Raw genomic sequence first — 22859 nt, forward strand, 5'->3', positions numbered from 1 at the left:
AACCGTCGGCGCTCCCTCCGCACTGGGGGGCAGGATCCGGGGGGGGGACGGGAGGGCAGCCCCTCCCTTCTCACCCAGGAGCCCCGGATGGTCACAGCTGGAAGAGACCCAGTTGAGGGGGAGGGCGACTGCCGGCCGTCACCGACTCCTCCGCCAGCCCCCACTCCCGACGGGGCAGGTCCTGGGGGCAGGGAGCCGGAGAGCCTGAAGGCGTCAGGGAACGCGGGCCACGAGTGTGTGAGGAGCTGCTACCCATAAGTCAGCACGTGTGTTTAAAAGATCCATTCTTAGAGCCACATCTCAATCAGTGAAAGGGAAGCACAGTGAATGAGTAATCGACTTCCTGTATGAGTAACTGGGCCGCAGCAACCAGGAAGTTTGGGTGTTTTTTCCAGAAGCCATGGAAGGCTGGCTTGTCCTTGCGTTTGAAGCGAGGCTTCTGCGGGGCGGCGTGGTCCTAAAGAAACCCGCCCCACGGGGTCCAGACTGTCACCAACTTGTCAGAGGAGGGTCCCAGATCAGGCTGTGGGACCCTGGCCCCAGCAGCCCCCTCGGCAGGGTGGAGCTCTGGTCCCACCCTCCGCCTCCGTACGGGACGGAAACGAGGGACAAGGAACTGGGGTGACCAGAGGAGACAAGTGAAGGTCTGCTGGACGTCCTCAACGGGTGGGTGCCCTGGGTGGGGGTGGGAGGCGCCCCAGCAGCTCAGGGCCTATCGGCGCAGGCCTCCGTGAGGACAAACCACCAGCAGCGACACTGCTAAGAACTTTCTCTCAGGGCTCTGCTCATATCCAACTCACTACCTTCGGTGTGGCAGGGGTAACAGACTCTCAGCCCTGCAGTAAAGGCAGGCAAGTGGGGCACAGAGCACCTGGGGGGGAGCCAGGTCACAGGTGGGTCCTCAAGGAGCAAGTGGGCAATGTTGGGAGGTTCCCCTGCCTGCGGCCACCTAAGCACTCCCAGCAGGCAGGTGGAGGAGGGCAGCGGCTCTGGGCTCACAGCTCACAGCGCAGGGGCTGGGGCGACACCTCCAGGCACCGGGCAGGCGCAGGGGAGGGGCCAGGAGGGCACCAGTGCCCGCCGTGCCCAGAAGGAGGTGTTGCAGATGGGCTCCGGGCAGGCTGGGGCAGGGCCTGCTGTGGAGATCTTTCAGGCCCCTGAGAGAGTGATGCCCTAACCCCACCGAGAGGCCCGTGGCTCAGGCTTCAACCCACGCAATCACCTTTCCTCTCTCCTACCTGGAATTGGGAGGTCGCAGAACCGAGGATCCAGAGACACTCTGACCCCTTTGCTATATGATGAGCACTGTGGCAGGAGCAGGGTACAGGTTTCAGTCTCCTGGGGGAGAGGAGACACGGCCGGCCACACCAGCGGGGCGCCACAGCACAACTTCACGCACAGCTAGGAGCCCCTCCGAGAGGAAGAAGGTGGCTCCCTTCCAGAAAATCTCACACGCATCTTACCTCATGAAGGATGGACCAGATAACTGAGAGCTTGTTGGGGGGGGGGGGGGGACAGGCACCCAGGATACCCCACCCCTCACCTGTCTTCTTCACCTGGCTAGAGATCATGGAGCACCTTCTAAATTTTTTTTTTAATGTTTATTTGTTTTTGAGAGAGAGAGACAGAGAGAGAGAGAGAGAACATGAGTGGGGGAGGAGCAGAGAGAGAGGGAGACACAGAGTCCAAAGCAGGCTCCAGGCTCCGAGCTGTCAGCACAGAGCCCGACACGGGGCTCGAACCCGCGAACCATGAGATCACGACCCGAGCCGAAGTCAGATGCCCAACCGACTGAGCTACCCAGGCGCCCCTCACGGAGCACCTTCTAAAGCAGCACCTGCAGGTGACGGCCCCCTGAACCAATGTGTCTTTGCCTGCAATGGTAGACACAGACTGGGTGACTGCTTTCATTTACTGTAGTTTTTATAACAGAAGATACAGAAAAACACGGAGAAAATAAAAGGCCACCGGAGACGGTCCTGTTAAAATGTCAGTCTTCTACATACCCATATGACACAACATGTGCACCCGTGCTAACACGGAATCATGCAGACTTGTACCGGCTTCTTTCATTTAACATCATATTATGCAATTCTCCAAGATGAATCTTTAATGACCACATTACTCACTGAGCCATCTCCTGCGGATGCATTTCAGTGGTTTCCAAATTTTCACTTTAAAAATGAAATGCTGTGCTGACGACCCACGTAGAAACATCTCTCCCTACATCCTCGAGAGGAAGCAGGGGCCAGCGGGAGGGCTCAGTGCACAGGCGGGCCACCCTCCACAGCTTGAGCCATGTGGCTCCCACCGCATCCGCCTTCTCCCTGCACCCTCCTGGCCCACCCTTCTCCCTACACACTGAAAACACAGCCCACCTTCACCCCTCCAGGCTCCCAGCCTCGAGAACAATGGACTCGCTGACCAATTCATCTCCTCAATCTGACCCTAGGCTGCAGGCAGCAACCCGGAGGCGGGGGGGAGAGACAGACAGACAGACAGACAGGCAGGCAGAGACAGAACAGAACCAGGGCCTAAGCCCAGATTCTGGGCCTCAAGATCTATAGGACGCGAGCCTGCAGTGCTCCCCTCCCAGTGCTGCTGCGGAGCCCCACCCTGCCACCTGCTGCCGTCCCTCATCTCCACCCTCCCTGCTACCCTGCCCAGCAGGTCAGAGGCCCCCTGACCACTGGCACGCCATCACTTCAAGGCTCAGCTGGGGACGTGTGCCTCCTGAGCCCGCACACAGCAAACCAGGCCTTGGGGGCGTCCTGGGCTCCCCACCATGCCGAGGGCCCTTCCAGGACACATCGCCAGGAGCTCCCAGCCAGGGATCCACGCAGCCAGCTCAGAGGGTCTGTGAACGGGGACGGAGCAAGTGACACGTAGCGCTTCTTTCCATTATGAACATGGACACGTGGAGACACCGGGACCCTCACGTCATGTGGCGGCTGCTACAGACACCACAGAGCATGTCTGAATTCACGGCTACTTCAAAATCATGAGATTTATGAGGCCCGCTGGTGGACCGGTTACAAAACGTGGTAACATTTGCTGTCATATTCTGATGACTGTATCCTGACATGACCGGCTTTCCTGGTCATCCTACACATTTTGTTCTGTGCCTTGAAAAACAGGATTCTGGTAAGGGATCCGCCCATCGCCTTCACCAGACTGACAAAGGGGTTCGTGACCCCGCATGCCTGAGAACCGCCCGCTGTCAGGGGACGGCACAGCCTCATCTGGAAGCAGAGGAACCGATGTCTCAGTTCCTCCCCGTGTCTGTGGCCCTGCGGAGGGCGGGTGGGTCTGCGGACAGCACCACGCCCTGCAGGCCTCAGAACGGGGCTGTCTCGAGGCCGCCCCAGAGCGTCTGTCCCTGACGGGACGTGGGCTCACGGCTCACTGGCTGCCATGCCGGCTCCCCAGGCCCGTCACGCAGGCCGCCTACCAGGCAGGGGCTCGGAGTCGGGCCTCGGAAGGCACACGTCCCGCTGCGGCCTCGCGGCACAGCCTCGTGTTTACGACGTGAGGCCAATCTGTGTCCCAAGGCCCAAGCTACACGCGGGCTCAGGAGTCAGCTCGGGGGAGGCCGCTGTCCCCGGCAAGTCCGTCTGGTGACCAGCACGGAAGGCAAGCAGCAGACAGGCATGGCTGTTCGGAGAAGCCCTTCGTTTCTGCTGTTTTCTAAATCCCTAAGCAGGTGGAACGGAATTTTCAAAATCCCTGCGTGACCCATTAGGCCTGGGCACACGCGGGCACACACGGGCACACGCGGGCCCACGCGGCTGCACCCCCACCCCCACCTCCTGCCTGCAGTGGGGCACCAGCTCAAGCCATCAGGCCAAGAGCAACAGCCCCGACCACAGATGACACATAATAAATAGCAGAATTTGGGGCCAGGAGTCACCGTGGAAACCAAGGAGAGTCAGTCACCCTTCCTTCCCCAACCTGCTCTGAGTCACGGACCTTGAGCCAGGCTCCAGGCGGGTCTGGGGGCTCTGCCTGGGGGTGGGGGGGGGAGAAAGAACACTGAGAGGGGGGCTGAGACTTCCTGCCCCCCCCCCGCCCCCCCGCAGGCGGCGTTCCCTCCACTACATCTTATTAGGAGTCCAGGACGTTCAGAAACAAAAAGACCTATGTGACCCTTGGCTCCTGGGTGACTTACATGTTCCTCAAGAAAAATCTACATTACAGAATCGCTAAATAAATGCGGAGTCTGGCTCTTCAATTAAGCAGCTTTGGTTGCTGGCAAGCGAACCACTGTACCTCCATCTGTACTTGCCACGGGGCTGGCACAGGGCACTGGAGGGAGCCCGGCCGCCCAGCACCCGGGTCTCAGTGGGACTGGGGTATTTGAAGATTTGCCACCAAATGCCATAAGGCTACCGTATAGCTCTTCCCAGAACCTCGAAGTGAGCATGAGTATCAGCGTCCCATAGCCTCTATTTTCCTTTTAGAATTCTGTGTGCGTGGTATGGGCATCGGCCAGAAACCATGAAGGCAAAAGAAAGTGACAAAAATAGCTCAAGGCCATCCAGCCCGTCCGTGCCACAACGTGGGCCAAGCCGGGCACGGACATCAGCTCCCTCACGCTTTTGGACATCTCTTGAGGAGGGAAGAGGGACTTGTCAGGGTCCCAGCCAGGCGGTGGCCGAGAAGGGCCACACCACCACCCAGGGCCGGGGGGGTCTCCCGCACACCTTGCTTTCCCCACAGGCTAGAAAAGGACGGGTTCTGACACCGGCCGGGACACAGACCGCAACGCGGATGCTGTCAGACCAGCCCCCTCCTGCTGCACCCAGCACGCACGGCTGCCACTTGGCGAATTCACCTGTTGCCTACACAGGCGGGTCTCGCTTACGGCCGCCCAAGCCGATGGAGCTGCATTACACACAGTCACGGCAGCCTTTCCGGTGAAACGAACGGAGGCATTCTCAGAACGGAGCACCAAGAATGCAGAAAGGAACATCTGCTCCTGTCAGCTGGAGAGCAAGTTAAGAGGACACACGCTCTGCAGAACTGCAGTGCGAGACCCCGGGCGGCCAAGGAGCCAGCTGCGATCAAATACAAAAAAAAAAACCAGACCTCGCCCAAGTTCCCGGAGGGATGTGTTTTTATCTGGCCAGACGCCCAGACAAGGTGCTTGTGCCCTGACATCCGGTTCAGGCACCGCGGCCGAGAAGAGCCCAGCTGGGACGCGCAGACACCCTGTACGGGCCCTGGTGCTCCCCTCGGCCCCCAGACCTGCGAGGCTGGGCACGCCCCTGAGGTGGGCGGAGCCTAGCAGGGGTGCCGGTCACTGTGTAGGGGGGCTGCACTCTCGGCACACTGGAGCCGGGCGTCCGTGCTCAGGGCTCCGCTGGCCCCACCGGGGCGCTTAGGCGTGACAGTGACCGTCAGCCCAGAGGGCAGCGGGCTCAGAGGACACCCCAAGGCCGGCGCCGACCCTGACCGCGAGTCCCGGCCTGGGAAGTGACGCCCTCCCTTTCTCCAGCAGGAAGATGTGTCCACACCCTAGGGAGGCGCTCCCGTCCGCTCCTCTCCCTTGGGCATGTGTGCCCAGCGCCTCCCGCCCTGAACGAGGATGAGGGGAGGAGAACCCAGACGAAACCCCGGGCAGGCTCGCAGACAAGGTGGCGGAAGGACGGCCCTGCGAGGAGAGCAGCCAACCGTGGAGTCACAGAGCCCTTCTCTAGAAATGTGTCACCTTCACGCGGCTACAGTTCCTGTAACTCTTCATTTCTTCCCCTCGTGGTAAAAACCCTCTGGGAAATTCCAATCTGTCGCCCGGTTCTTGGCCACGCACGAAGAAGTGGCCCTGAGAGGCAACCCCGAGAGGGAGGGGCCAGTCGCTGTGGGGGCGAGGGGACTCGGCCCTGGGCACGGCAGGTGTTCCTGGGTGACGGTGGGGTCCTGGCCGGTGCCCAGGGCCGCGCGCAAGGCGAGGGGAGTCGGCAGGAGGACTGCCACCAGAACGCCTCGCTCGACTTTTGTGGTTGAACGAGTACCAGTCTAAAAATACTTTAACCTCGTTTTAGCGAACAATACAGCACGTACAGGATACATGTCACACACGTAGCTTCAGGACGAAGCACAAAACAAACATCCAACCACCCTCATGCCAGTGACTAACAAGGTTATTCTCTATCTTCACTGCAAACTCCCAGAACTTCACCCACAAAAGATTTTTAAATAGACTTTTGTGAAAATCCAACCATCATTTCAAACACTATTTCTTTGAGAAATGGTCCCCAGGCCACCCCCGTGATCTGTAAAAAGAAAACTTCCCCATAAAAGTTGTTTTAATAAACTTTTCCCCCCTGCATCAAAGATGTCCCCTCTGACCCGCCATCTGTCTTTAGCCAATAATATTACACATACTGTAAAAAGTACAAGCAGGAATTTAGGAAATCCTTGACAAACGTAAATCGCCACCCCCCTTCCGCTGAGGTGTCCCCCGAATGGCTGGTATGGCCACTGTCCACTGCCGTCCTGCTCCGTGGACGTGTGGTTCTTTCAAGAGCTTGTCAAGACATTCGGCCACGCGACCTGAGCGCTTTACGAAAGCCCTGAGGACACACGAAAACCACCCCCCGCGTGTCTCTCTCTCATGCTTCCCTGTAACGCTTACCAGCTGTGACTCTGTACTTATTTTGTGATTCTCTGGCCAGCCACTGGCCCTCCCACCAGCTCGTGAGCATCGGCAGGGCAGGGCTTGTGTCGGCTTCTGTGCAACCGTGGAAGGAAGGAACGAACAGATGAATACAACAATAGCTCAGTGTCAACACTCAGTCTTCGTAGAAACCCCTCCACCGATCTGTAACTCGACGCCGGTGTTTTACGGCAAAAACACGGAGCATCCACGTGGAGACTATGACTCCGTCTTCCACAAGCTGTCTCCACCATCTCAACCAAGGAAGCTGTGTTTATCAAGCATCTACTACGCTCTGGGCGCGACTCCAGGTACCTCCTTGTCTGTCCTCACATTCCCCCCTCTCGGACACAAGTTGTCCACACTTCACAAACCAGGGCACCCCGAGGGTGACTCAATGCCAGGCCAGCGAGGTTTTAGAACCTAAATCCTTCTATCACCCCAAACATACAAGAATCTCACCTCCCGTCTTCTGTTCCCATCCTCTTAAGCAGAAAGTTCACGACTGTGTGCTCTGTGACAGTAATGAATCCACCCTGGTTACCAAGGACATCTCTCCACACCAACAGAAAACGACTAACTACCCCTTCTAGCGTGTGTATTACTTTAAGCTCTCCCGCAATTCCTTGGGAAGAACCACGTGTGCTGTCCCAGTTAGTCCTCACCGTGGGCCAGGCACGTGTGACCCCCAGCTTGCTGCTGGGACACCGGGAAGGTAAGGACAGACCAAGCTGGGCTCAGCTCAGGTCCTGCTGCTATGAGAGCCCATGAGTTCTGCCACCAGGCCAAGGTGCCTCAAGTCCTTTTGAGACAGTGGATATGTTTAAGCCAAACACATTTTCCAAAAGAAATGGGTGGGCTAACGGTGCATAAAGTAGGCCCCCCAAGTTCGTTCCGTTGGCACAGGAGAGCCCAGGAACAGCTGCCACTAAACTGAGGTCTGACTGTGTGCCCAGCCTCAGGCTACGTGTCCCATACGCTCCCTGAGCACCTGCTGTGTCCCTGTCCCCGGGGGACTCACTTCAGCAGAGAGCGGGCAGAGAATCACGTCAGGAGCAACCGTGAGGACAGTTCAGGGCAGGCTAAGGTGACATTTCAACCGTGAGACAGGAGAGAAGGGACAGGTGGAACACTGAACATTTGAGGGAAAAGTTAAGATGAGCTCCCTCACGTCTTATTACAAAACAAACTCCAAATGGACACAGATTGTAAATAGGCAACATGTCTAACTGAAACAAAGACATCCAAAGAACTACTTTAAAATTGAATAGTCTTAAAAAAATTAAAATTAAAATTAAATTAAATTAGTCCTTTATAATTCGGGAGTCGGAATGTTCTCTGTCTTGGAACCAAAATGCAGGTCACAAGAGACGAGTCTGACTACACGGGATTTTTAAAGCTTCTCTGGTTGCCCAAGAAATTCGGAAAATGTTGTGACATAATAACTTCACAAACCTAAAAACTTAAACCTGGGTAGACGGTCTATATAGATTAATAAGGATTTGAAACTCCAACGGGAAAACATGGAGAGTGCGCACGGGCAACACCAGTAGCCGACAAACAGAAAACATATTCAGCCCTCATTCAAAAAATGCAAATTGAAATCGTAAACAACTTTTTTTGCCTACCTGGCATTTAGAAGAGCCGGGGAAAATGATCAGTGTGATTACATCTAAGCTGGCTGGTCTTGAAGGTATGTTACAGAAATCGGTTAAAATCCTGTGCCCTTTGATGAAGTAACTCAGGAGGCAGGCATTTATCCTCAAGCACACACAACACCTACACACAACAGCAAGACATCCCCGCCCCGGAACGCATCAACGCCCACCCAACACATGACTGATGAGGACTTCGTCAGCACAAAGTCTGTTAAATAAGCTGCTGCGGTAACCTGCTTACACCGCACACAAACAACTACTCCGCATACCGGGAAGCGGGAGGAGTTCCACAACGGCGCTGGAGGCAGTCCCATTTGTCACGTGTCTACACACGCACACGTGTGGGGTAGGAAGGCTCGTGAACACGAGCGGTGGCTTCTGGGAGGTCATGTGATAAGTTGTCTTTCTGCGCTTTCTGCCTCGATTCTTTTAAGTGGACTATTTACTCTTAGAAAAACAGTAAGAAAGCTATTTTTTAAACACCTACAAAACCAACTTTGAACAAATTTTGGCAGGAGAATAAATGGGTGTTTACTCTATTTTTCTCTGACAATTTCCAAAGTTCAACAAAAACTAAGAGGTGGCAAGCACAGCCAGTACTCCGCCTAAGAGACATCTTTTTAAAAAGTTGCCCAATCCAGGGGGCGCCTGGGTGGCTCGGTCGGTCGAGCCTCCGACTTCAGCTCAGGTCATGATCTCGCAGTTCGTGGGTTCGAGCCCCACGTGGGGCTCTGTGCTGACAGCTCAGAGCCCCGGAGCCTGCTTTGGATTCTGTGTCTCCCTCCCTCTGTCCCTTCCCCGCTCATGCTCTGTCTCTCTCTGTCTCTCAAAAATGAATCAACGTTAAAAAAAAAATTTAAAAAAAAAAAGTTGCCCAATCCAGGATATGAGGTGGGTGTGTTAGGATTCCCACGTATATCTGAGGCCCCTCATCCACAGCCACACAGATGTAGACAGGAGGGGCCCAGCTTGGAGGAGACGCCCCGTCATCTAGAAGATGGGCGGCCACCAGGCCACCCGCAGGGCCCCCCACGCGCAGCCACGAGGTTGTCCCGGGGAGCCCCCTGGCACCTGCCAGTGCCCGGGGACCTGCCACACGGAGGTAAGCCCGCACGTCCCTATTTCAAGTCCAAGATTAAAGCCACAATTTGGGTTCTATATCCCAGATAAAGCGAACTCATACTGAAAGTGCACCCAAGGGAAAAAAAGTAGGGGACCGATTTCTGCCCATTTATAACCGTGCCCCACACGCCTCCCCCCTCCTCCTCCTTCCTCCCTTCAGGTTACAGGGTTGAGTGAGTTTCTGAGGTGGCAAGAAACCATCTCGCTCACGTCCACCCTTTGCAGCAGGCACAAGCGGGGGTCCCAATGCCGAGCACACACGGCCCCTTCCGATGCCACAGCCCGGTTCGGGGAGCGTGGCATCTGCACGCGTGCAGGGGTGCTGCCCGCACCGACAGCCCCGCAGTCCAGCTAGAGCCGTGACCGCCAAGTGCAGGTAGCCACCAACGTTTTATTCACTTTTTAATGGAAAAGAAAACATACGCATTGGGAGCACATCTCGCCTGAGGGCAAGCACCTTCTGCAGACGTGCCGTTCACGTGGCAGTCGTGGACTGGGGGTGCTGCAACGTGACCTTCTCACTGGGGGCGGCCGGGAACAGGTCTGGCTGCCTCCCGTCCCTTCTGGAAGGAAGGCACGGCCACCCACCAGCTGCGTGAGCCAAGGCTCTTTCCGCGGGACGCGCTCCTGACTTCAAGCCCTAACCTGGGTAACGGACGAAGCACAACGCGCAGGCGGGTGTGTAGCTAACGCGAATCCACGGGTCCTGATCCATCACCATCAGCTCGTGAGGCCTGATGAATTTTAACAGACAAGGAGTCAGGAAGAGAAGAATGGTATCAAAAACGAAAGAAACCACAATTTCAGTTCTGTCCCACGGGGCTACTGAGTGAAGTCTTCGCTTTCCGCCTGCCGTGGAAAGAATAAGTGTCTATTTTTACCGGCTAGGCGGCGAAACCCATCATCTCTCCCTCCTCGGCTAACACACAACCCGTGTCACTCAGAACCAAGGCTCTGCGTCATCGGCCCGACTGGGGAACTGACGGGTGACCCTGGGTGCCCAGGCTGCAAGGTGGCTGTCCACTGCCGTATCAGTTACTCTACGTGGTCCAACACAGACGGAAAAGGACGAGCGGGACTGAGGCCAGATGCCCCGGAGGGCTGACGGCCCCACAAAGCAGCTCGGCCGCTTAATGTGGCAACACAGGCGGGAAGGGGACACACACACAACAGTCCCCATGGCCCTTACGGAGGACAGAGTCAGGGGCTTTGTCAGGCATTTTGAAGCCATCACACCCAAAAGAAGTATCTTAGATGGGGACCCTGGGGGGCTCAGTCGGCCGAGCGCCTGGCCCTTCATTTCGGCTCAGGTCGTGATTTCAAGGTTCATGCGTTCGAGCTCCGCATCGGGCTCCGTACTGACAGCAAGGAGTCTATTTGAGACTCTCTCTCTCCCTCTCCTTCTTGCTCTCTCTCTCAAATAAGTGAAAGGAGGAGGAAGAGGAGGAGGTGTCTTAGACCAGGCCAGCAGGACGCAGCGGGACCCGCTGGTTTGGGCTCAGTTACTGGAGAAGGGCTCTTTCTAAGCCGCTGCCAACCTAGAAGTCCAAATGACTTCAATCCTGAGCGAGCAGGCATGAGCTTACATTTCTTTCTGTTGAAGCCAATCGCTTTGCTAAATTCTATCCATGACAGTCCCGGCTCCCTCCCCATTCCCTGCCAGGCCTGACAGCCGCCCCAGGAGAACACTCCATCTCCCCGCTCGGATGAGTGCCCACCGTGCGGCACGACCCTCAGCGACCCTGTGCCCTCTGCGCACGGGCCACTCCGTGAGCCACAGGGCGTCCCTGACCTGGCTTCCGCACGCCCACTCCCTCCCCAGCCCGTCCCGCTCCTCGTCTTGGCCCCTGGAAACCAGCCACAGCAGACGTCTCTCTCCTGGAGACCCTGCGGTGCCCAGAGCCACCCAGAGCCCCTGCCACCCGACAGCACACTCTTTCAGATGCCGCAGGTTCACAGGACCCACTGACTGCGTCTCTGTCCGGCTGCTCCTGTTCAGTGCGTCCAACTACAGCAACATAGTAACTCGCCACGTTCTCCAACTTACGCCCGCTTTGTCACACCTCTGTCACGCGTGCAGCCTGCCGATGCCAACGCCCGATCTACCCGGGACTTCAGGGGTTTGGGGGTCACGCGTGTCCTCCCACACACCCCAAGTCTCACTCGCGTCGCCCCCCCCCCACCCCCCTCGTGAAGCCGTGTGGCCGGCCAGGGCGGTGCATCTGCTCTCAACACCTGGAGAGACGGCCCGGCCCTCACAGGGACCTGACTTCACACTACCTCTGAGGTCCCGGTGGCCCTCTAGCCGAGACAGTTAATGCACGCACGCACGCCTCGGAGCGCCCCGCGCGTCTAAACCCATTTTGGCACTGGTCGTGTGGCACACATACACACGTCCCTTACGTCGTCCGGAAATCAGGACCTTCTCGTGATTCACAAAGCAAAAACAAACAAGACAGGCAAAAGCCCGTGGCCACTCAGAAGGGACTTCTTGGACCTAGTAAGTTACCCAATGAAAACCTCCTGAAAACATCACTCACTCCCGCAAAAGAAGTATCAGAAGGGTGTCTCCTGAGGTCAGAACCAAACAACGAGGCCTGAAATCACCACTTCGACAGGTTTTACCAAGTGCAGAAACAAAAGAAAAAGAAACAACCAACACGACTGGAAACAAAACCGCGAAAGTGCCACGTGGAGGCACAGTCACCTACATCAAACTACGGCGGAACCACAGACAACCGTGAGAACTGAAAGAATTCGTCAAGCTTGCTGAAAACAAGATTCTAAATATCCACTGCCTCCTTCTACCTGAGCAGCTCCTGATTAGGAAAATGACTTTTACAAAGATGCCATTTAGAAACAACAAAAACCGCAGGTACAAAGGAGGGACCAGGCTAGGATCTGCTTGAAAGATACTTCAAGTAATTAGTCTTGCACTCAGTGATAGGCTCAGCCATCTGGCCTCATGTTAACGCATGTTCTCTCTTCAAACCCCTGCAGCACGCTGATAAGTCAGCATCACGGGGGGCTTAAAGATCCAAGAAATGTGCACTGTTCACGAAAAAAGGGAGCCAGATTCTGGGTGGTTATTCCCTATCAGGATCCTACGAGAAGGTGCGACGTGTGACTCTCATTAATGATATCGCTGAACTACTAAGGCCATTCCCTGCAACGCCTTCCGGTTACTATAATCTGAGTGCCAGGTGCCCAGACAAATGGCACCTCACCTTTCGTGAGGTTCAAAACACTTCTGCTAAGGTAGGGAGTGTCGCCATCTTGCAGAAGAGACAGAGACGGACAAGGTGAACTGACTTGCCTGAGGTCGCACAGTCGCAGAGCTGGGACCCGGACTCCGGCGTCTCTGTTTCCAAAGTCTGGACTCTTCCTGGGAAGCCTCCATGCCTCCTCTGGCTCTCTGGCTGGATCAGGATGGTTTGGAAGGATCTGGAAGGGCCAGGAGCTCCCAGCTGCCATAACGTGTGACGGCAGTTAGCTGATAGCCCTCATGCAAGAGCACGGTCACGAACGACAACCGGGCACCTGATGGCCGTCCTGAACCACAGAGCCGGTCGTCAGACTCTGCTTCTCAACCCGAAATAGGTCCTAACTGTTTTGGAAGGACAACACGGAGGCAGTCTTAAAGCAACCCAATTCCTTTTGACATCGAGAGCTGGGGGCCACATCCCCTCCCCTTGAGTCTGGGCAGACTGGTGACAGCTTCGACCCGCAGAGCAGGGGAGAAAGGGAAATGATGCCGGGGATTTGTGAGGCTGGATAAGAAGAGGCCACGCAGCAACCGCTCTGCTCCCTGGGAATGTCTGATTTCCAGATACTTCCTCGAAGAACTCAGCCCGAGCCACACAGAAAGGCCATGTGGGCGCCCTGGCCAGCAGGCTCTGCTGAAACCAGCCTTGGTGTCAACCCAGCCCGGGTGCCAGACCTGCGAGTGGAGAGGTGTCCAGATGGTCCCAGCCCTGAGCCACTCCGCTGCCTCCCGGATGAGGCTTGACGGGGCAGAGAAAGCACACCGCCCCTGGGCCCGGTGCCAATTTCTGACCCAGAGAATCCATGAGCACAACAGCTGCGGCTTTGCACCACTCGGTCTGGGGGGGCTCTTCCCACAGCAACCAGAGCAAACACCACATGTTTTACAGGCCCACCGACCAGATCTTCCTGGTCCCAGTGCTGTTCCCTACGAGGGCCCCCAATTCAGTACGGACTGTTCAGATGTCCAGCTGCCAGCCAGTCCTGTTACGATAAAGAAGGCCACAGGACAGGAGCGCCTGGGTGGCTCAGTCGGTTGAGCCTCCGACGACTTGGGCTCAGGTCACGATCTCACGGCTCAGTTCAGAAGTTCAAGCGCTGCACCCTGCTTGCTGCTGTCGGTGTGGAGCCTCCCTCTCTCTGCCCCTCCCCTGCTTGCTCTCTCATTCTCTCTCCCTCAAAAATAAATAAAGCAATGAAAAAAATAAAAAATAAAGTAAAGAAAGAAGGCTGCACGAGGACACCTTAAATACGTATGTTGTGGAGGAAGGCTCACTGGGGAGTCTTCTGGCAATCATGTCCCCACTCAAGGATGTGGAGGAAACTAGCAGACAGCTCAGCACACGGAAGGGGCATGTGGCTGCGAAGCCCCCAGAAGAAATGGGCTTTCTGATGCCCTGCGGGGCTCACAGGAAGGGAACATGTCTAAGGGCAGAAAGAAAACAAAAGGAGATGTTGGTCGGTGAGCTGAGCACAAGCGGTTCCCCTGGGATCCAGGGTTGATGCAAGGCCGGTCTGAACCCGGGCCCCAAGTATGACAAAAACACCATGCTGCTGATTGGTCCCATGTTGCCTTAGAGGCTGCCGGCCTCCCGTGACCCTCCGGGTGTTCCGGCAGCCTGCCCGGCCGTGGCCAAATGTCCAGCACGTCCCTCCCGCCCCCTCCCTCAGCTTCGGACTCACTGGCTTCATGGAGGGAGGGTGTAACAGCCATCAGAAGAGGGTCCTGGGCACCTGGGGGACTCAGCAGGTTGGGCCTCTGACTCTTGACTTCGGCTCAGGTCATGATCTTGCTGTTCAGGGGATTCAGCCCCACATCAGGCTCTGTGCTGACCGTGTGGAGTCTGCTTGGAACTCTCTCTCCCTAGCTCTCTCTGCCCTTCCCTTGTGTTTTCTCTCTCTCTCTCTCAAAATAAATAAGCATTAAAGAAAAAAGAGAAGAGGAAAAAAAAGGAAAGGAAAGTGAAAAGGAAAGAGAAAAGAGAAGAGAAGAGAAGAGAAGAGAAGAGAAGAGAAGAGAAGAGAAGAGAAGAGAAAAGAGAAAAGAAAAGAATAGAGCTGTCCCAGGCCCACACCTCCGGGAGCATCTGTCGGGGGCGAAGAACTATGGTGTCCTCGCCGGGCCCAGCCCTCTGCCTGCAGACCAGGGTGGAATCGGGGACAAGGCTCCAGCCACCCCTCCCCCTCTCTGCTGTGACTCTCCCTTCTCAGTCAGGCTGTTCCCATCTTCAACAAAACGAGACAGAGACAGAGAAAAGACCTTCTAAGACCCTGGAGAGGAAATCGCACATCAGCTATAAAGCAGCTCTGATTAGACAGAAGCGAACGCCAAGGGTGAGGCGTCCCCAAGAAAGAGAAGTAACATCCCGAAGCACCCAAACAAGCAACTCTGAACCCACGAGTGCGAGCGGGAAGACACTGTAAGGAACTAACACAAAGTCGTTCACGGGTAAAAAGCGAGCCCCGCCAGACTCCAGGCCGGAGCGGTCTTTGGACCCCACTGTCCGCCCCCCAGCCGTCGAGCCACTGGTTGCGTTGACTCCTAACTCTCCCCAAGCTCTGCAGCCGGGCGGGGCCCCCACCACGCGCACGAAGCGCTCTCCCAGGGTCGGCGCGTCACACGGTCAAACCTCGGCCCGGCAGTGCCGTCGGCCGCACCTGACAACGAGCGGGCCAGCTCCTCGTGACTCCTTGCCTCTCAGCCCTGGACCCCCGCTCCCCAGCTCTGCCCCTTCATCCACCAGCACCCTCTACACCCTGAGCACCGCTGGAGGCCTCTCCGGTCCACATGCCCCCGGGCACCTCTCAGGGCTCCAGCTGCCCGTCCAGCACACCGCGCTGACTCAAATGTGTCCCACGTCAACTCCCGCCCTCCCTCACGCCTGCTGGCCCGCTCGCCGGCCCTCCCCTCTCCCGGCCCCTCTGAGTTGGCCACACTGGGAGCCTCCCAGTCCCTTCCTCCCAGCACCACTGCCCCTCCCCAAGTCAGGAGGATCCCCCCACCCCTCCAAACCCACCTGACAGAGTCACCAAGACCCCGCATTACGCCCCCCCCCACCCCCGACGGGGTCTTCGTCTCAATCATGAGGCCACCGCTCAGGCCACCACGATGCTGTCACCCCTCACACCCAGCCTGTGACAAAACCTCCCTGCCTCCACCTTCATGATGCCCCCCCGTGGACCCGGGGTCTGCCAGGTCCCCCCTCCGCCTCCCGTGAGCACACGGTGCGAACCCGCAGGACTACTCCGCAATTCCTAAGTGGTCCCCCCCCCCTCCATGTCCACACAGCGGTCAGAAGCTGGCAGGCAAACTGTGTCACTCTGTGCCCCCCCCATCCGCCCCCCCCCTCCCCCGCAGCACCCTGTCTCCGTCAGAGGCCCCGGCTCGGCCACCCTGCCAGCTCTTGCTCCCCGCTCCGCCCGTGGCTTCCGCCCTGCCTTCCCTCCACCCAAACACTCCTCCTCAGAGGCCTGTGGCCCGCGCACTTGTTTTCAGGCCTGTGTTCAGGAGCCACCTTCTCAGGGACACCTCCTTGTCACACGTGGCATCGCCCGGCCCCTCCTGCTCTAGGCTCCGGCCCTCTCGGCCTGCCACGGCCGGGCCACCCCACACCGCCCCTGTGCCGGTGAGACCCGGGGAGACGCACACGCCGCTTCCTGTGGGCGAGGGGGTGCTCGGCCGTCGCCCACGGCGGCTGCACCGGGCCGGGCACCCAGCCCACACGGCCCTGGAGAGACGCACGGGAAACAGAAACTTCTCGGTTCCTGCGAGAGCGGTTCTGAGTCTGCCTTAAGAGCTTCCTGCACCTGGACAACCGCGTCTCTCTGTAGTCACTCTTTTCTACAAGGAACGCTTCAGAGTCCCGTTTTAAACAGAGCATAAGAGAGGCTGCAAATAGATATTACGAAGGAAAAGCTGCAGCTTCTGTTTATATCTTTCTTTTGTGATCAACACGGATTCTCGTTACACATGAAAACACTCCCAGCCTGGGCACCTGCAGGGTCCGGTTTGCAACGCGGCCGCGGTGAAAGGAAAGAAACACACTTCCTCTCCTCAGCAATATATTCAGCAATCAAGCGTTTCATCTCAGACGTTATTGTAAGGATGCTCCCGTGTTTATTTTAAATTACAATCCCTGTATGTTGTGAAAAGTAATGTTATTTTAAGGAAAACAAGGCACACGTTCATCAGCACATATCATGGTACGATTACCAAAAATAAACAAACAAATCCCAGAATGCCCCTTGCACCAAGAAAAGCATCTGAAAAGACTAAGTAACACGAGCTTCGGCTTTGAGTAATTTCCCTGCTCTCTTCAGCAAGTCTCCTGCCGCAGACACCTGAGGTTCACTCCAACTCGACCGGAGTCCCCTCACTTGGAATGAATACAGCTCCCTGAGGGGACACTGAAAAGCAAGTTTAACCAAAAGACAGACACCAGAAAATTCCCTCAATTGGTGCAGCTGAACATCTGAGATGTCACTTCTAAATACCGACATCCCATAGAGGTACAAGTTTTTGTCTTTATTTTGTTTTGTGTCAGGATAATTAATTAGGATTTCTTGAAAATCCAGCAGGTAGAATGCCCAGGACTGTTAACCCTCTTTACTCAATTTTTCCGTAAGAGAGACAAGCCCACAACTTAACTAAATAGGAATGTGCTCGGTGTTCTTTAAAGGGCTGGAAAGAAATTCGGACACCTACACACATCTCAGATTATGGACCCTGCCGGGTGCAGGATGCTTCCGTCTTTAAACGACACAATTGCGGCCTTTTCCCATTCACGTCAGGCTCCAGTCCCTGGCTGGATCGCGTCCATCTTGACACGGAGTAAGGGCGGCGAGGGGGCACTTTCCCCAGCACCCTCTGCAGCTTGGTGAAGCCCGGAGACTAGGTCTCCTGGGTCCTAGTGGACCCCACTTAGCATCAGGTGGGACCCCAGGGTCACGTCTGCCGCTCATGAACCAACCAAAAGTGCACACCTCCAAACGGAAGTCTGCGGGCACCTTCGAGCCCAAAGCTGAGCCTGGAAATCTGGGTTCAGGAAGGGGCACGCATAGAATGATCCGGGGCCAGTTTTGGGGGGTTTTTTGTTTTGTTTTTGTTTTTCGTAACCATATTAGAATTCACACGACATAAAAGGTACCCCCTTAAGCGTTTTACAGTGTATGATGCAGGGGCTTTAGCAGATCCATCAGCATCGTCTGGTTTCGGGACATCTTCACCGCCCCAGAAAGAAACCACACACCCCGCAAGGAGTCACTCCTACCCTCCCCCTCCCCCCCTGGTGACCAGTCAGTCATCTGTTCTCCTGTCTCTGGATTTCCTTGCTCTGGGCACCTCATGGACACAGACTCACACGCCTGGCTGCTTTCACCGAACACAACGCTTTCCAGGTTCACCTACGCTGCAGTTTTCACAGACTCTCCGTGAGGAGCACGTTCCTGGCACCGGCTCCCGGGCGCACAGACGTGGCAGGTGGCTGGCCGCAGACTCAGGTGCACGGCCCGCCCTGGCCAACGAACTGTGTGGAGTAGCCACGACCGTCCGAGGCTTTCGGAAGAAGCCGGTGTTTGCACCCAGGTTCCTGGGGGGGGGGGGGCAACGAGGCTGAGTGCAGCAGCACCGAGGGAGCCCAGCCGTCCAGGCCGCCAGAGCACCCGGCCTTAATGGCAGAACTGCCTCCCTCGCCGGCCCACGGCGGCCCAGGTGCACAACCCACGGGCCCGGAGCAGACGTCGTTTGAAGACGGAGTTCCGGGGGCACTCGGTAAATGATGCAATGGACAGCACGTGTCCCTAAAACCACGTGAGTGGCCAACGCAAGCTCTGCACTGTGGGCAAAGTCAGGAAGTCACCGGGCAACGGCCTCCGGCCAGGAGTTAACCTCCACGAGCCTGAAAATTACGTGAGCAAAACTGTTCAGGTGTGCCGGAATTCACGGCTGACTGTGCGTACAAACACCGACGCCAACACACCAGCGATAAAAAGGCAACCTTGAGGCCACGGGGGAACCTGAGCCCTGACCGTCCCTCTGCCGTTAGGGACCAGCCATCGCTTGGGAGTCCTGGTACGTGGCCCCACGTTTCAAGTGCCCTCGTCGTTAGAGACACACATGGAAGTATGTGTGGACGAATGACGACGTGTAGGACTGCCTTCGAATTGTTCCAGAAAGGAACCCAAACCGGCCACGTGTTAGGACTCCTGGAGGCCGAGGGAGGGGTGCTCTGGGGACCATCAGACTGTCCGCTTACACACGCTCGGGAGTAAGAAATGCGCCTGGAAGTGTGCCGACTGACAGACGGAACGGCACACGAGGGGCCCGGTCGGTCCCCCGTGGCTGGGGCCGCCCGCGGTGCGGGGGTTACCGCCACGCCGCCTGGGGCCAAGGCCCAGCGATCCCCTCCTCTGGCCACTTCCCCCCGACCGTGGACCGGACAGGAACACGAGTGATGAGACACATGGCTGAGGAAGCTCTATGAGACGGACCCTTAGAGAAAGGGGGAAGCTTCGAGCCTGCTCAGGGCCTCCACGGCAGCCGGGGAACCTCACGGCTCTCGTGTGGGGGGACCAGCAGGCTTACCGGGGTCCTCGGGGAAGGGACAGGCCGACGAACTCCCGTGAGGTGAAACAGAGTCAAACATAACTGTTTGCCCCACTCTGCTATTGACATCTCATGCCTTCGAGTTGTGAAATACATTAGACACGGCCAATACGACAATTGAGGCAGAATGGTGTTTTTTATGATTATAAATTGATAGGCTCGCGCTAAAAATTTACAACTCAGGAGGGCTTACTAAAAATACGTAAGATTCTCCCATGCTTACAGACACAGAGAAAAAAAACCACCAGTGCGCAACGTCTTTTCAAACGTCAACTACATCTCGATTTGCCTAAAGTCAGCAGGCAGGTTCCAAACTCTCAACAGGGCCTCAGGGAGACTCCTCAGCAGGGCTCCCAACACCCGTGCGCTCACACAGAGGCACCCGGGGCTCCCCCACGCTGTGCTCTCTTCCCACAAGGCAAACAGGGAACAACGGTGACATCATCCAAAAGCCAATGCTCTCAGTGCAGCATGGAAAACATAGCAAACCGTCCTGTGTATCCCCTGATAAAAATGTCACACACGGGGCACCTCGGTGGCTCAGTCCGTTAAGCATCCAACTTCAGCTCAGGCCATGATCTTGCAGTTTGTGAGTTTGAGCCCCACGTCGGGCTCTGTGCGGACAGCTCGGAGCCTGGAGCCTGCTTCAGATTTTGTGTCTCCCTGTCTCTCTGCCCCTCTCCTGCTCATGCTCTGTCTCTGTCTTTCGATAATAAATAAAGGTCAAAAAAAAATTTTTTTTAAAAAGTCACACATATTTGTAATTTTGGCAAAGCTTTAAGGCACAGAAAAGTAAGAATTCTATAATTTAAAAATATCTTAACTGGAAACAACTCCGAAGGTCTACTGTCCAGGGAAGGGATAAAACAGAATGCGGGATGTCCCCGCGACGGAATGTTCTCCAGCCGTAGAAAGGAATGAAACACTATCACCCACTGCAGTGCCGTGAACCCTGAAGATACTCTCAGGTGACACAAGAGGTACCATTCTGGACGCTCCTACAAGCAGAACCGTGTGACATGCGGACTTTGGTACCTCCTATACTAAGAGTGGTGGCCAGTGGGTACAGGGTTCCTGCTCGGCGTGGGGGGGGGGGTGGTGACAGAATTCTGGAACTGGGAGAGAGGTGGTGGTCCCCAGACTGTGAGTGCGCGTGAGGCCACTGAATGGTACGCTCTCAAATGGAGAACTTTACATTATGCGTATCTTACACACCCACAGGGAACGTGTGACCATCCTGTGCTCTCAGCCCTGGGCCCCTTCACGCTCGTGGAGAGGAACGGGCCTTCCTCTGCCTGCTGAGGCACGGAGCCCGCCTGCTGGACCCGGTTATCGGCACTATAACTCATCCTTCAGATCTTTAACCACAACACATAAAAAATACAGTGGTAATTTGGGGCTTTGTGAGCTATATCTTGAAAAAATAAAGCTGTTGTTTTCTCGAGTGTTAGTGTTATACCAGAGAGGGCTAAGCATCCCAACGTGGATCTCAGCATGGTCCCCCCACACCCCCCCGTCCCCTCTAGCACACCTCCCTTGTGCCACTCAGTGCATACTCCGGGCCCCCAGCCACGCTCCAGGGGCAGAACGCCAGTCCTGAGCAGCCCGTGTGGCCTGCACTCTGCTTCCCAGTCATCAGAGGAGGCCCAGCAGGTGCCCACAGAGGGGAACACAGCGGAGGGCCCGAGCAGACAGCACTCACCGAAACCCCAAGGAGCGGGCGTGGGCTGAGAGAAGGTCACGGCAAGTGTTCGGCGACCTCGCCCAGAGCTGCTCGCTCGTGGCCACGGGCTCCAGGAAAACCACTGAGTCCTACGCTCGGCCAGCAGAGCGTCTGTGGTTTGAGGCCACTGATCTACCCTCCCCGAAACACCCAGAAGCCCTACATGCTGAGGGAGCCAGACGAAAGCAGTAAAAAGAAGTCCCTGCAGACTTCTTACTTTCTAGTGGCTTCCAAGAGTGATACCAGGGTCACCTGCTGGGTCACAGAGCAGATTCAGGACGTCCAAATGGTCCCACGGGTGGTCAGGGTGGGATCCCACGCAGGGCTAGCACAGCTGAGCAGAGGAGCCGACCGTGAAGCCGTTGTCCGTCTGTCCATCTGTCCATCCACAGTATCCAGTGCCCCTCCTTCCCACTGGCACCCCTCGCTGCACACCCACCGGGGTGGGACCTGCTAACATTGTCTCCCAGGGACCCGAGCCACTGCTGGCTTCGCTCCGCGGGCCACAGCAGCGTAGGGATCGGGGAGGTGGGATCAGGCTGCTGGGGGGGAACAAAACAAGCCTCTGACTGGACAAAAGACCAAGGCGTTCTTACTTAGCTATTTGGCAAGGCTTCCCGAGATGCCCACTCTGAGCAGACCCTGGAGGCAAGGAACGTCCATCAGCAGGAAATGGGTGGGCAGGACCAGAACCACGACCAGGGACCAGACGCCTCAAGGGCACGAGGGCAGAAGGGGGAGAGGCTGGTGTGGGCCCGGCGAGGTCACACTGGGTCGTGATGCCAGGCTCCAGGGCTCACAGTGTGTTCTATAAATAGCTGGCAACCTCTGCGACCGGCCAAGCAGGCAGTGTGATCACAGCAGGCCACGGCGGCCCCCTGCCCCCTGCCCTCTGGCCTCGGTTCCGGCCACGGCAGGGTTTGAGCATTCGCCTGTCCCGCACCCCTCCCTCGGGCCCACGGATGTTGCCCCCCGTCCCCCAGCTCCGCTGTCCGACGACGCCCCCCTCCCCACCGTCTCAGTAGACACACTGTGTCTGCTCCCCCAGGTCATAAGCTCCCCGAGAGCAGGAACCCCCTGGGTCTGCATCACCTCAGCAGCCTGCACACGGCTCAGCCCACGGCAGGTGCTCCCACACACTGAGGGAGGAAGGCACGGTGCCAGACTGCAGAGACACAGGTGAGGAGCACAGGGAACAAGGAGGGGAGGGCCCCGCACCAGTCCGGGCGAGACGGCAAGGTCTCTGCCCTGTCCCCGGGCCAGGGCCGGGACAAGGCAGCGCATCAGCACACTCTTCGAAAGTTTTCAAACGCTCGGAGGTGGACGCCTGCTGGTTAAGAATCAATTAGAACACTTTTCTCTATGTGGGTCACACCATTCACTCATCTGTTTCTAGAGCAGGTCAGAAGCTACCAGCGAAAGCACACACACCATCCTGAACAGCAGCCGCAGAGACCACGCTTTACCTGAGCACACCCACCAACAAATCCCCAAGCGGGCTTCTGGCTGTTCCTGGGGGGGTGGGCGGGGTAAGACACTCTGGGTTTAAATCCAGTGGCAACAAGGAGCCAGCAGGACAGGCGGTGGGGAAGGGGGTCACTCCCCGTGCCCCAAGAAAAGTGTCTTAAACTCATTCTGGACACAAGCCAGGAATGGAGGTCACTTGCAGACTGCCAGGCTCTCTCAGACGAAGCCCCCAACTCAAGAAGTACCGAAACAAGGACGAAAACTCATCCGTATCGGCTGGCGAAGACAGAGGCTCTGTTAACAGAACGACCTTTACAAACACTTCCACAAAAAGCACAAACGGAATTCACCAAAGTGAAGACGCCA

At 56.7% G+C, this 22859-nt stretch overlaps 1 protein-coding gene across 7 annotated transcripts in view; it reads right to left on the minus strand.

Annotated features, from left to right (window-relative positions):
- AGO2 (argonaute RISC catalytic component 2) overlaps nt 1-22859 on the minus strand; it is a 109578-nt gene that overhangs the window by 65232 nt on the left and 21487 nt on the right. For 2 of the 7 annotated variants that reach the window (XR_006213124.1, XM_042973408.1), the window contains exon 1: nt 8583-8881. The exons of 1 other annotated variant lie outside the window; for it this stretch is intronic. Coding sequence is in view for 4 of the 6 variants with exons in the window: in XM_042973408.1 (XP_042829342.1) it covers nt 8583-8703 (121 nt within the window). In the remaining 2 variants the exon portion in view is untranslated. Of the gene's footprint in view, nt 1-8283; nt 8437-8582; nt 8882-10080; nt 10230-12751; nt 12911-16694; nt 16821-22859 lie in introns of those variants that run through there. 4 more of the 7 variants (XM_042973409.1, XM_042973414.1, XM_042973410.1 and 1 more) reach the window with 4 other exon arrangements.

This window comes from Panthera tigris, chromosome F2 (genome assembly GCF_018350195.1).
Source record: "Panthera tigris isolate Pti1 chromosome F2, P.tigris_Pti1_mat1.1, whole genome shotgun sequence".
Classification (NCBI taxonomy): Eukaryota; Metazoa; Chordata; class Mammalia; order Carnivora; family Felidae; genus Panthera; species Panthera tigris.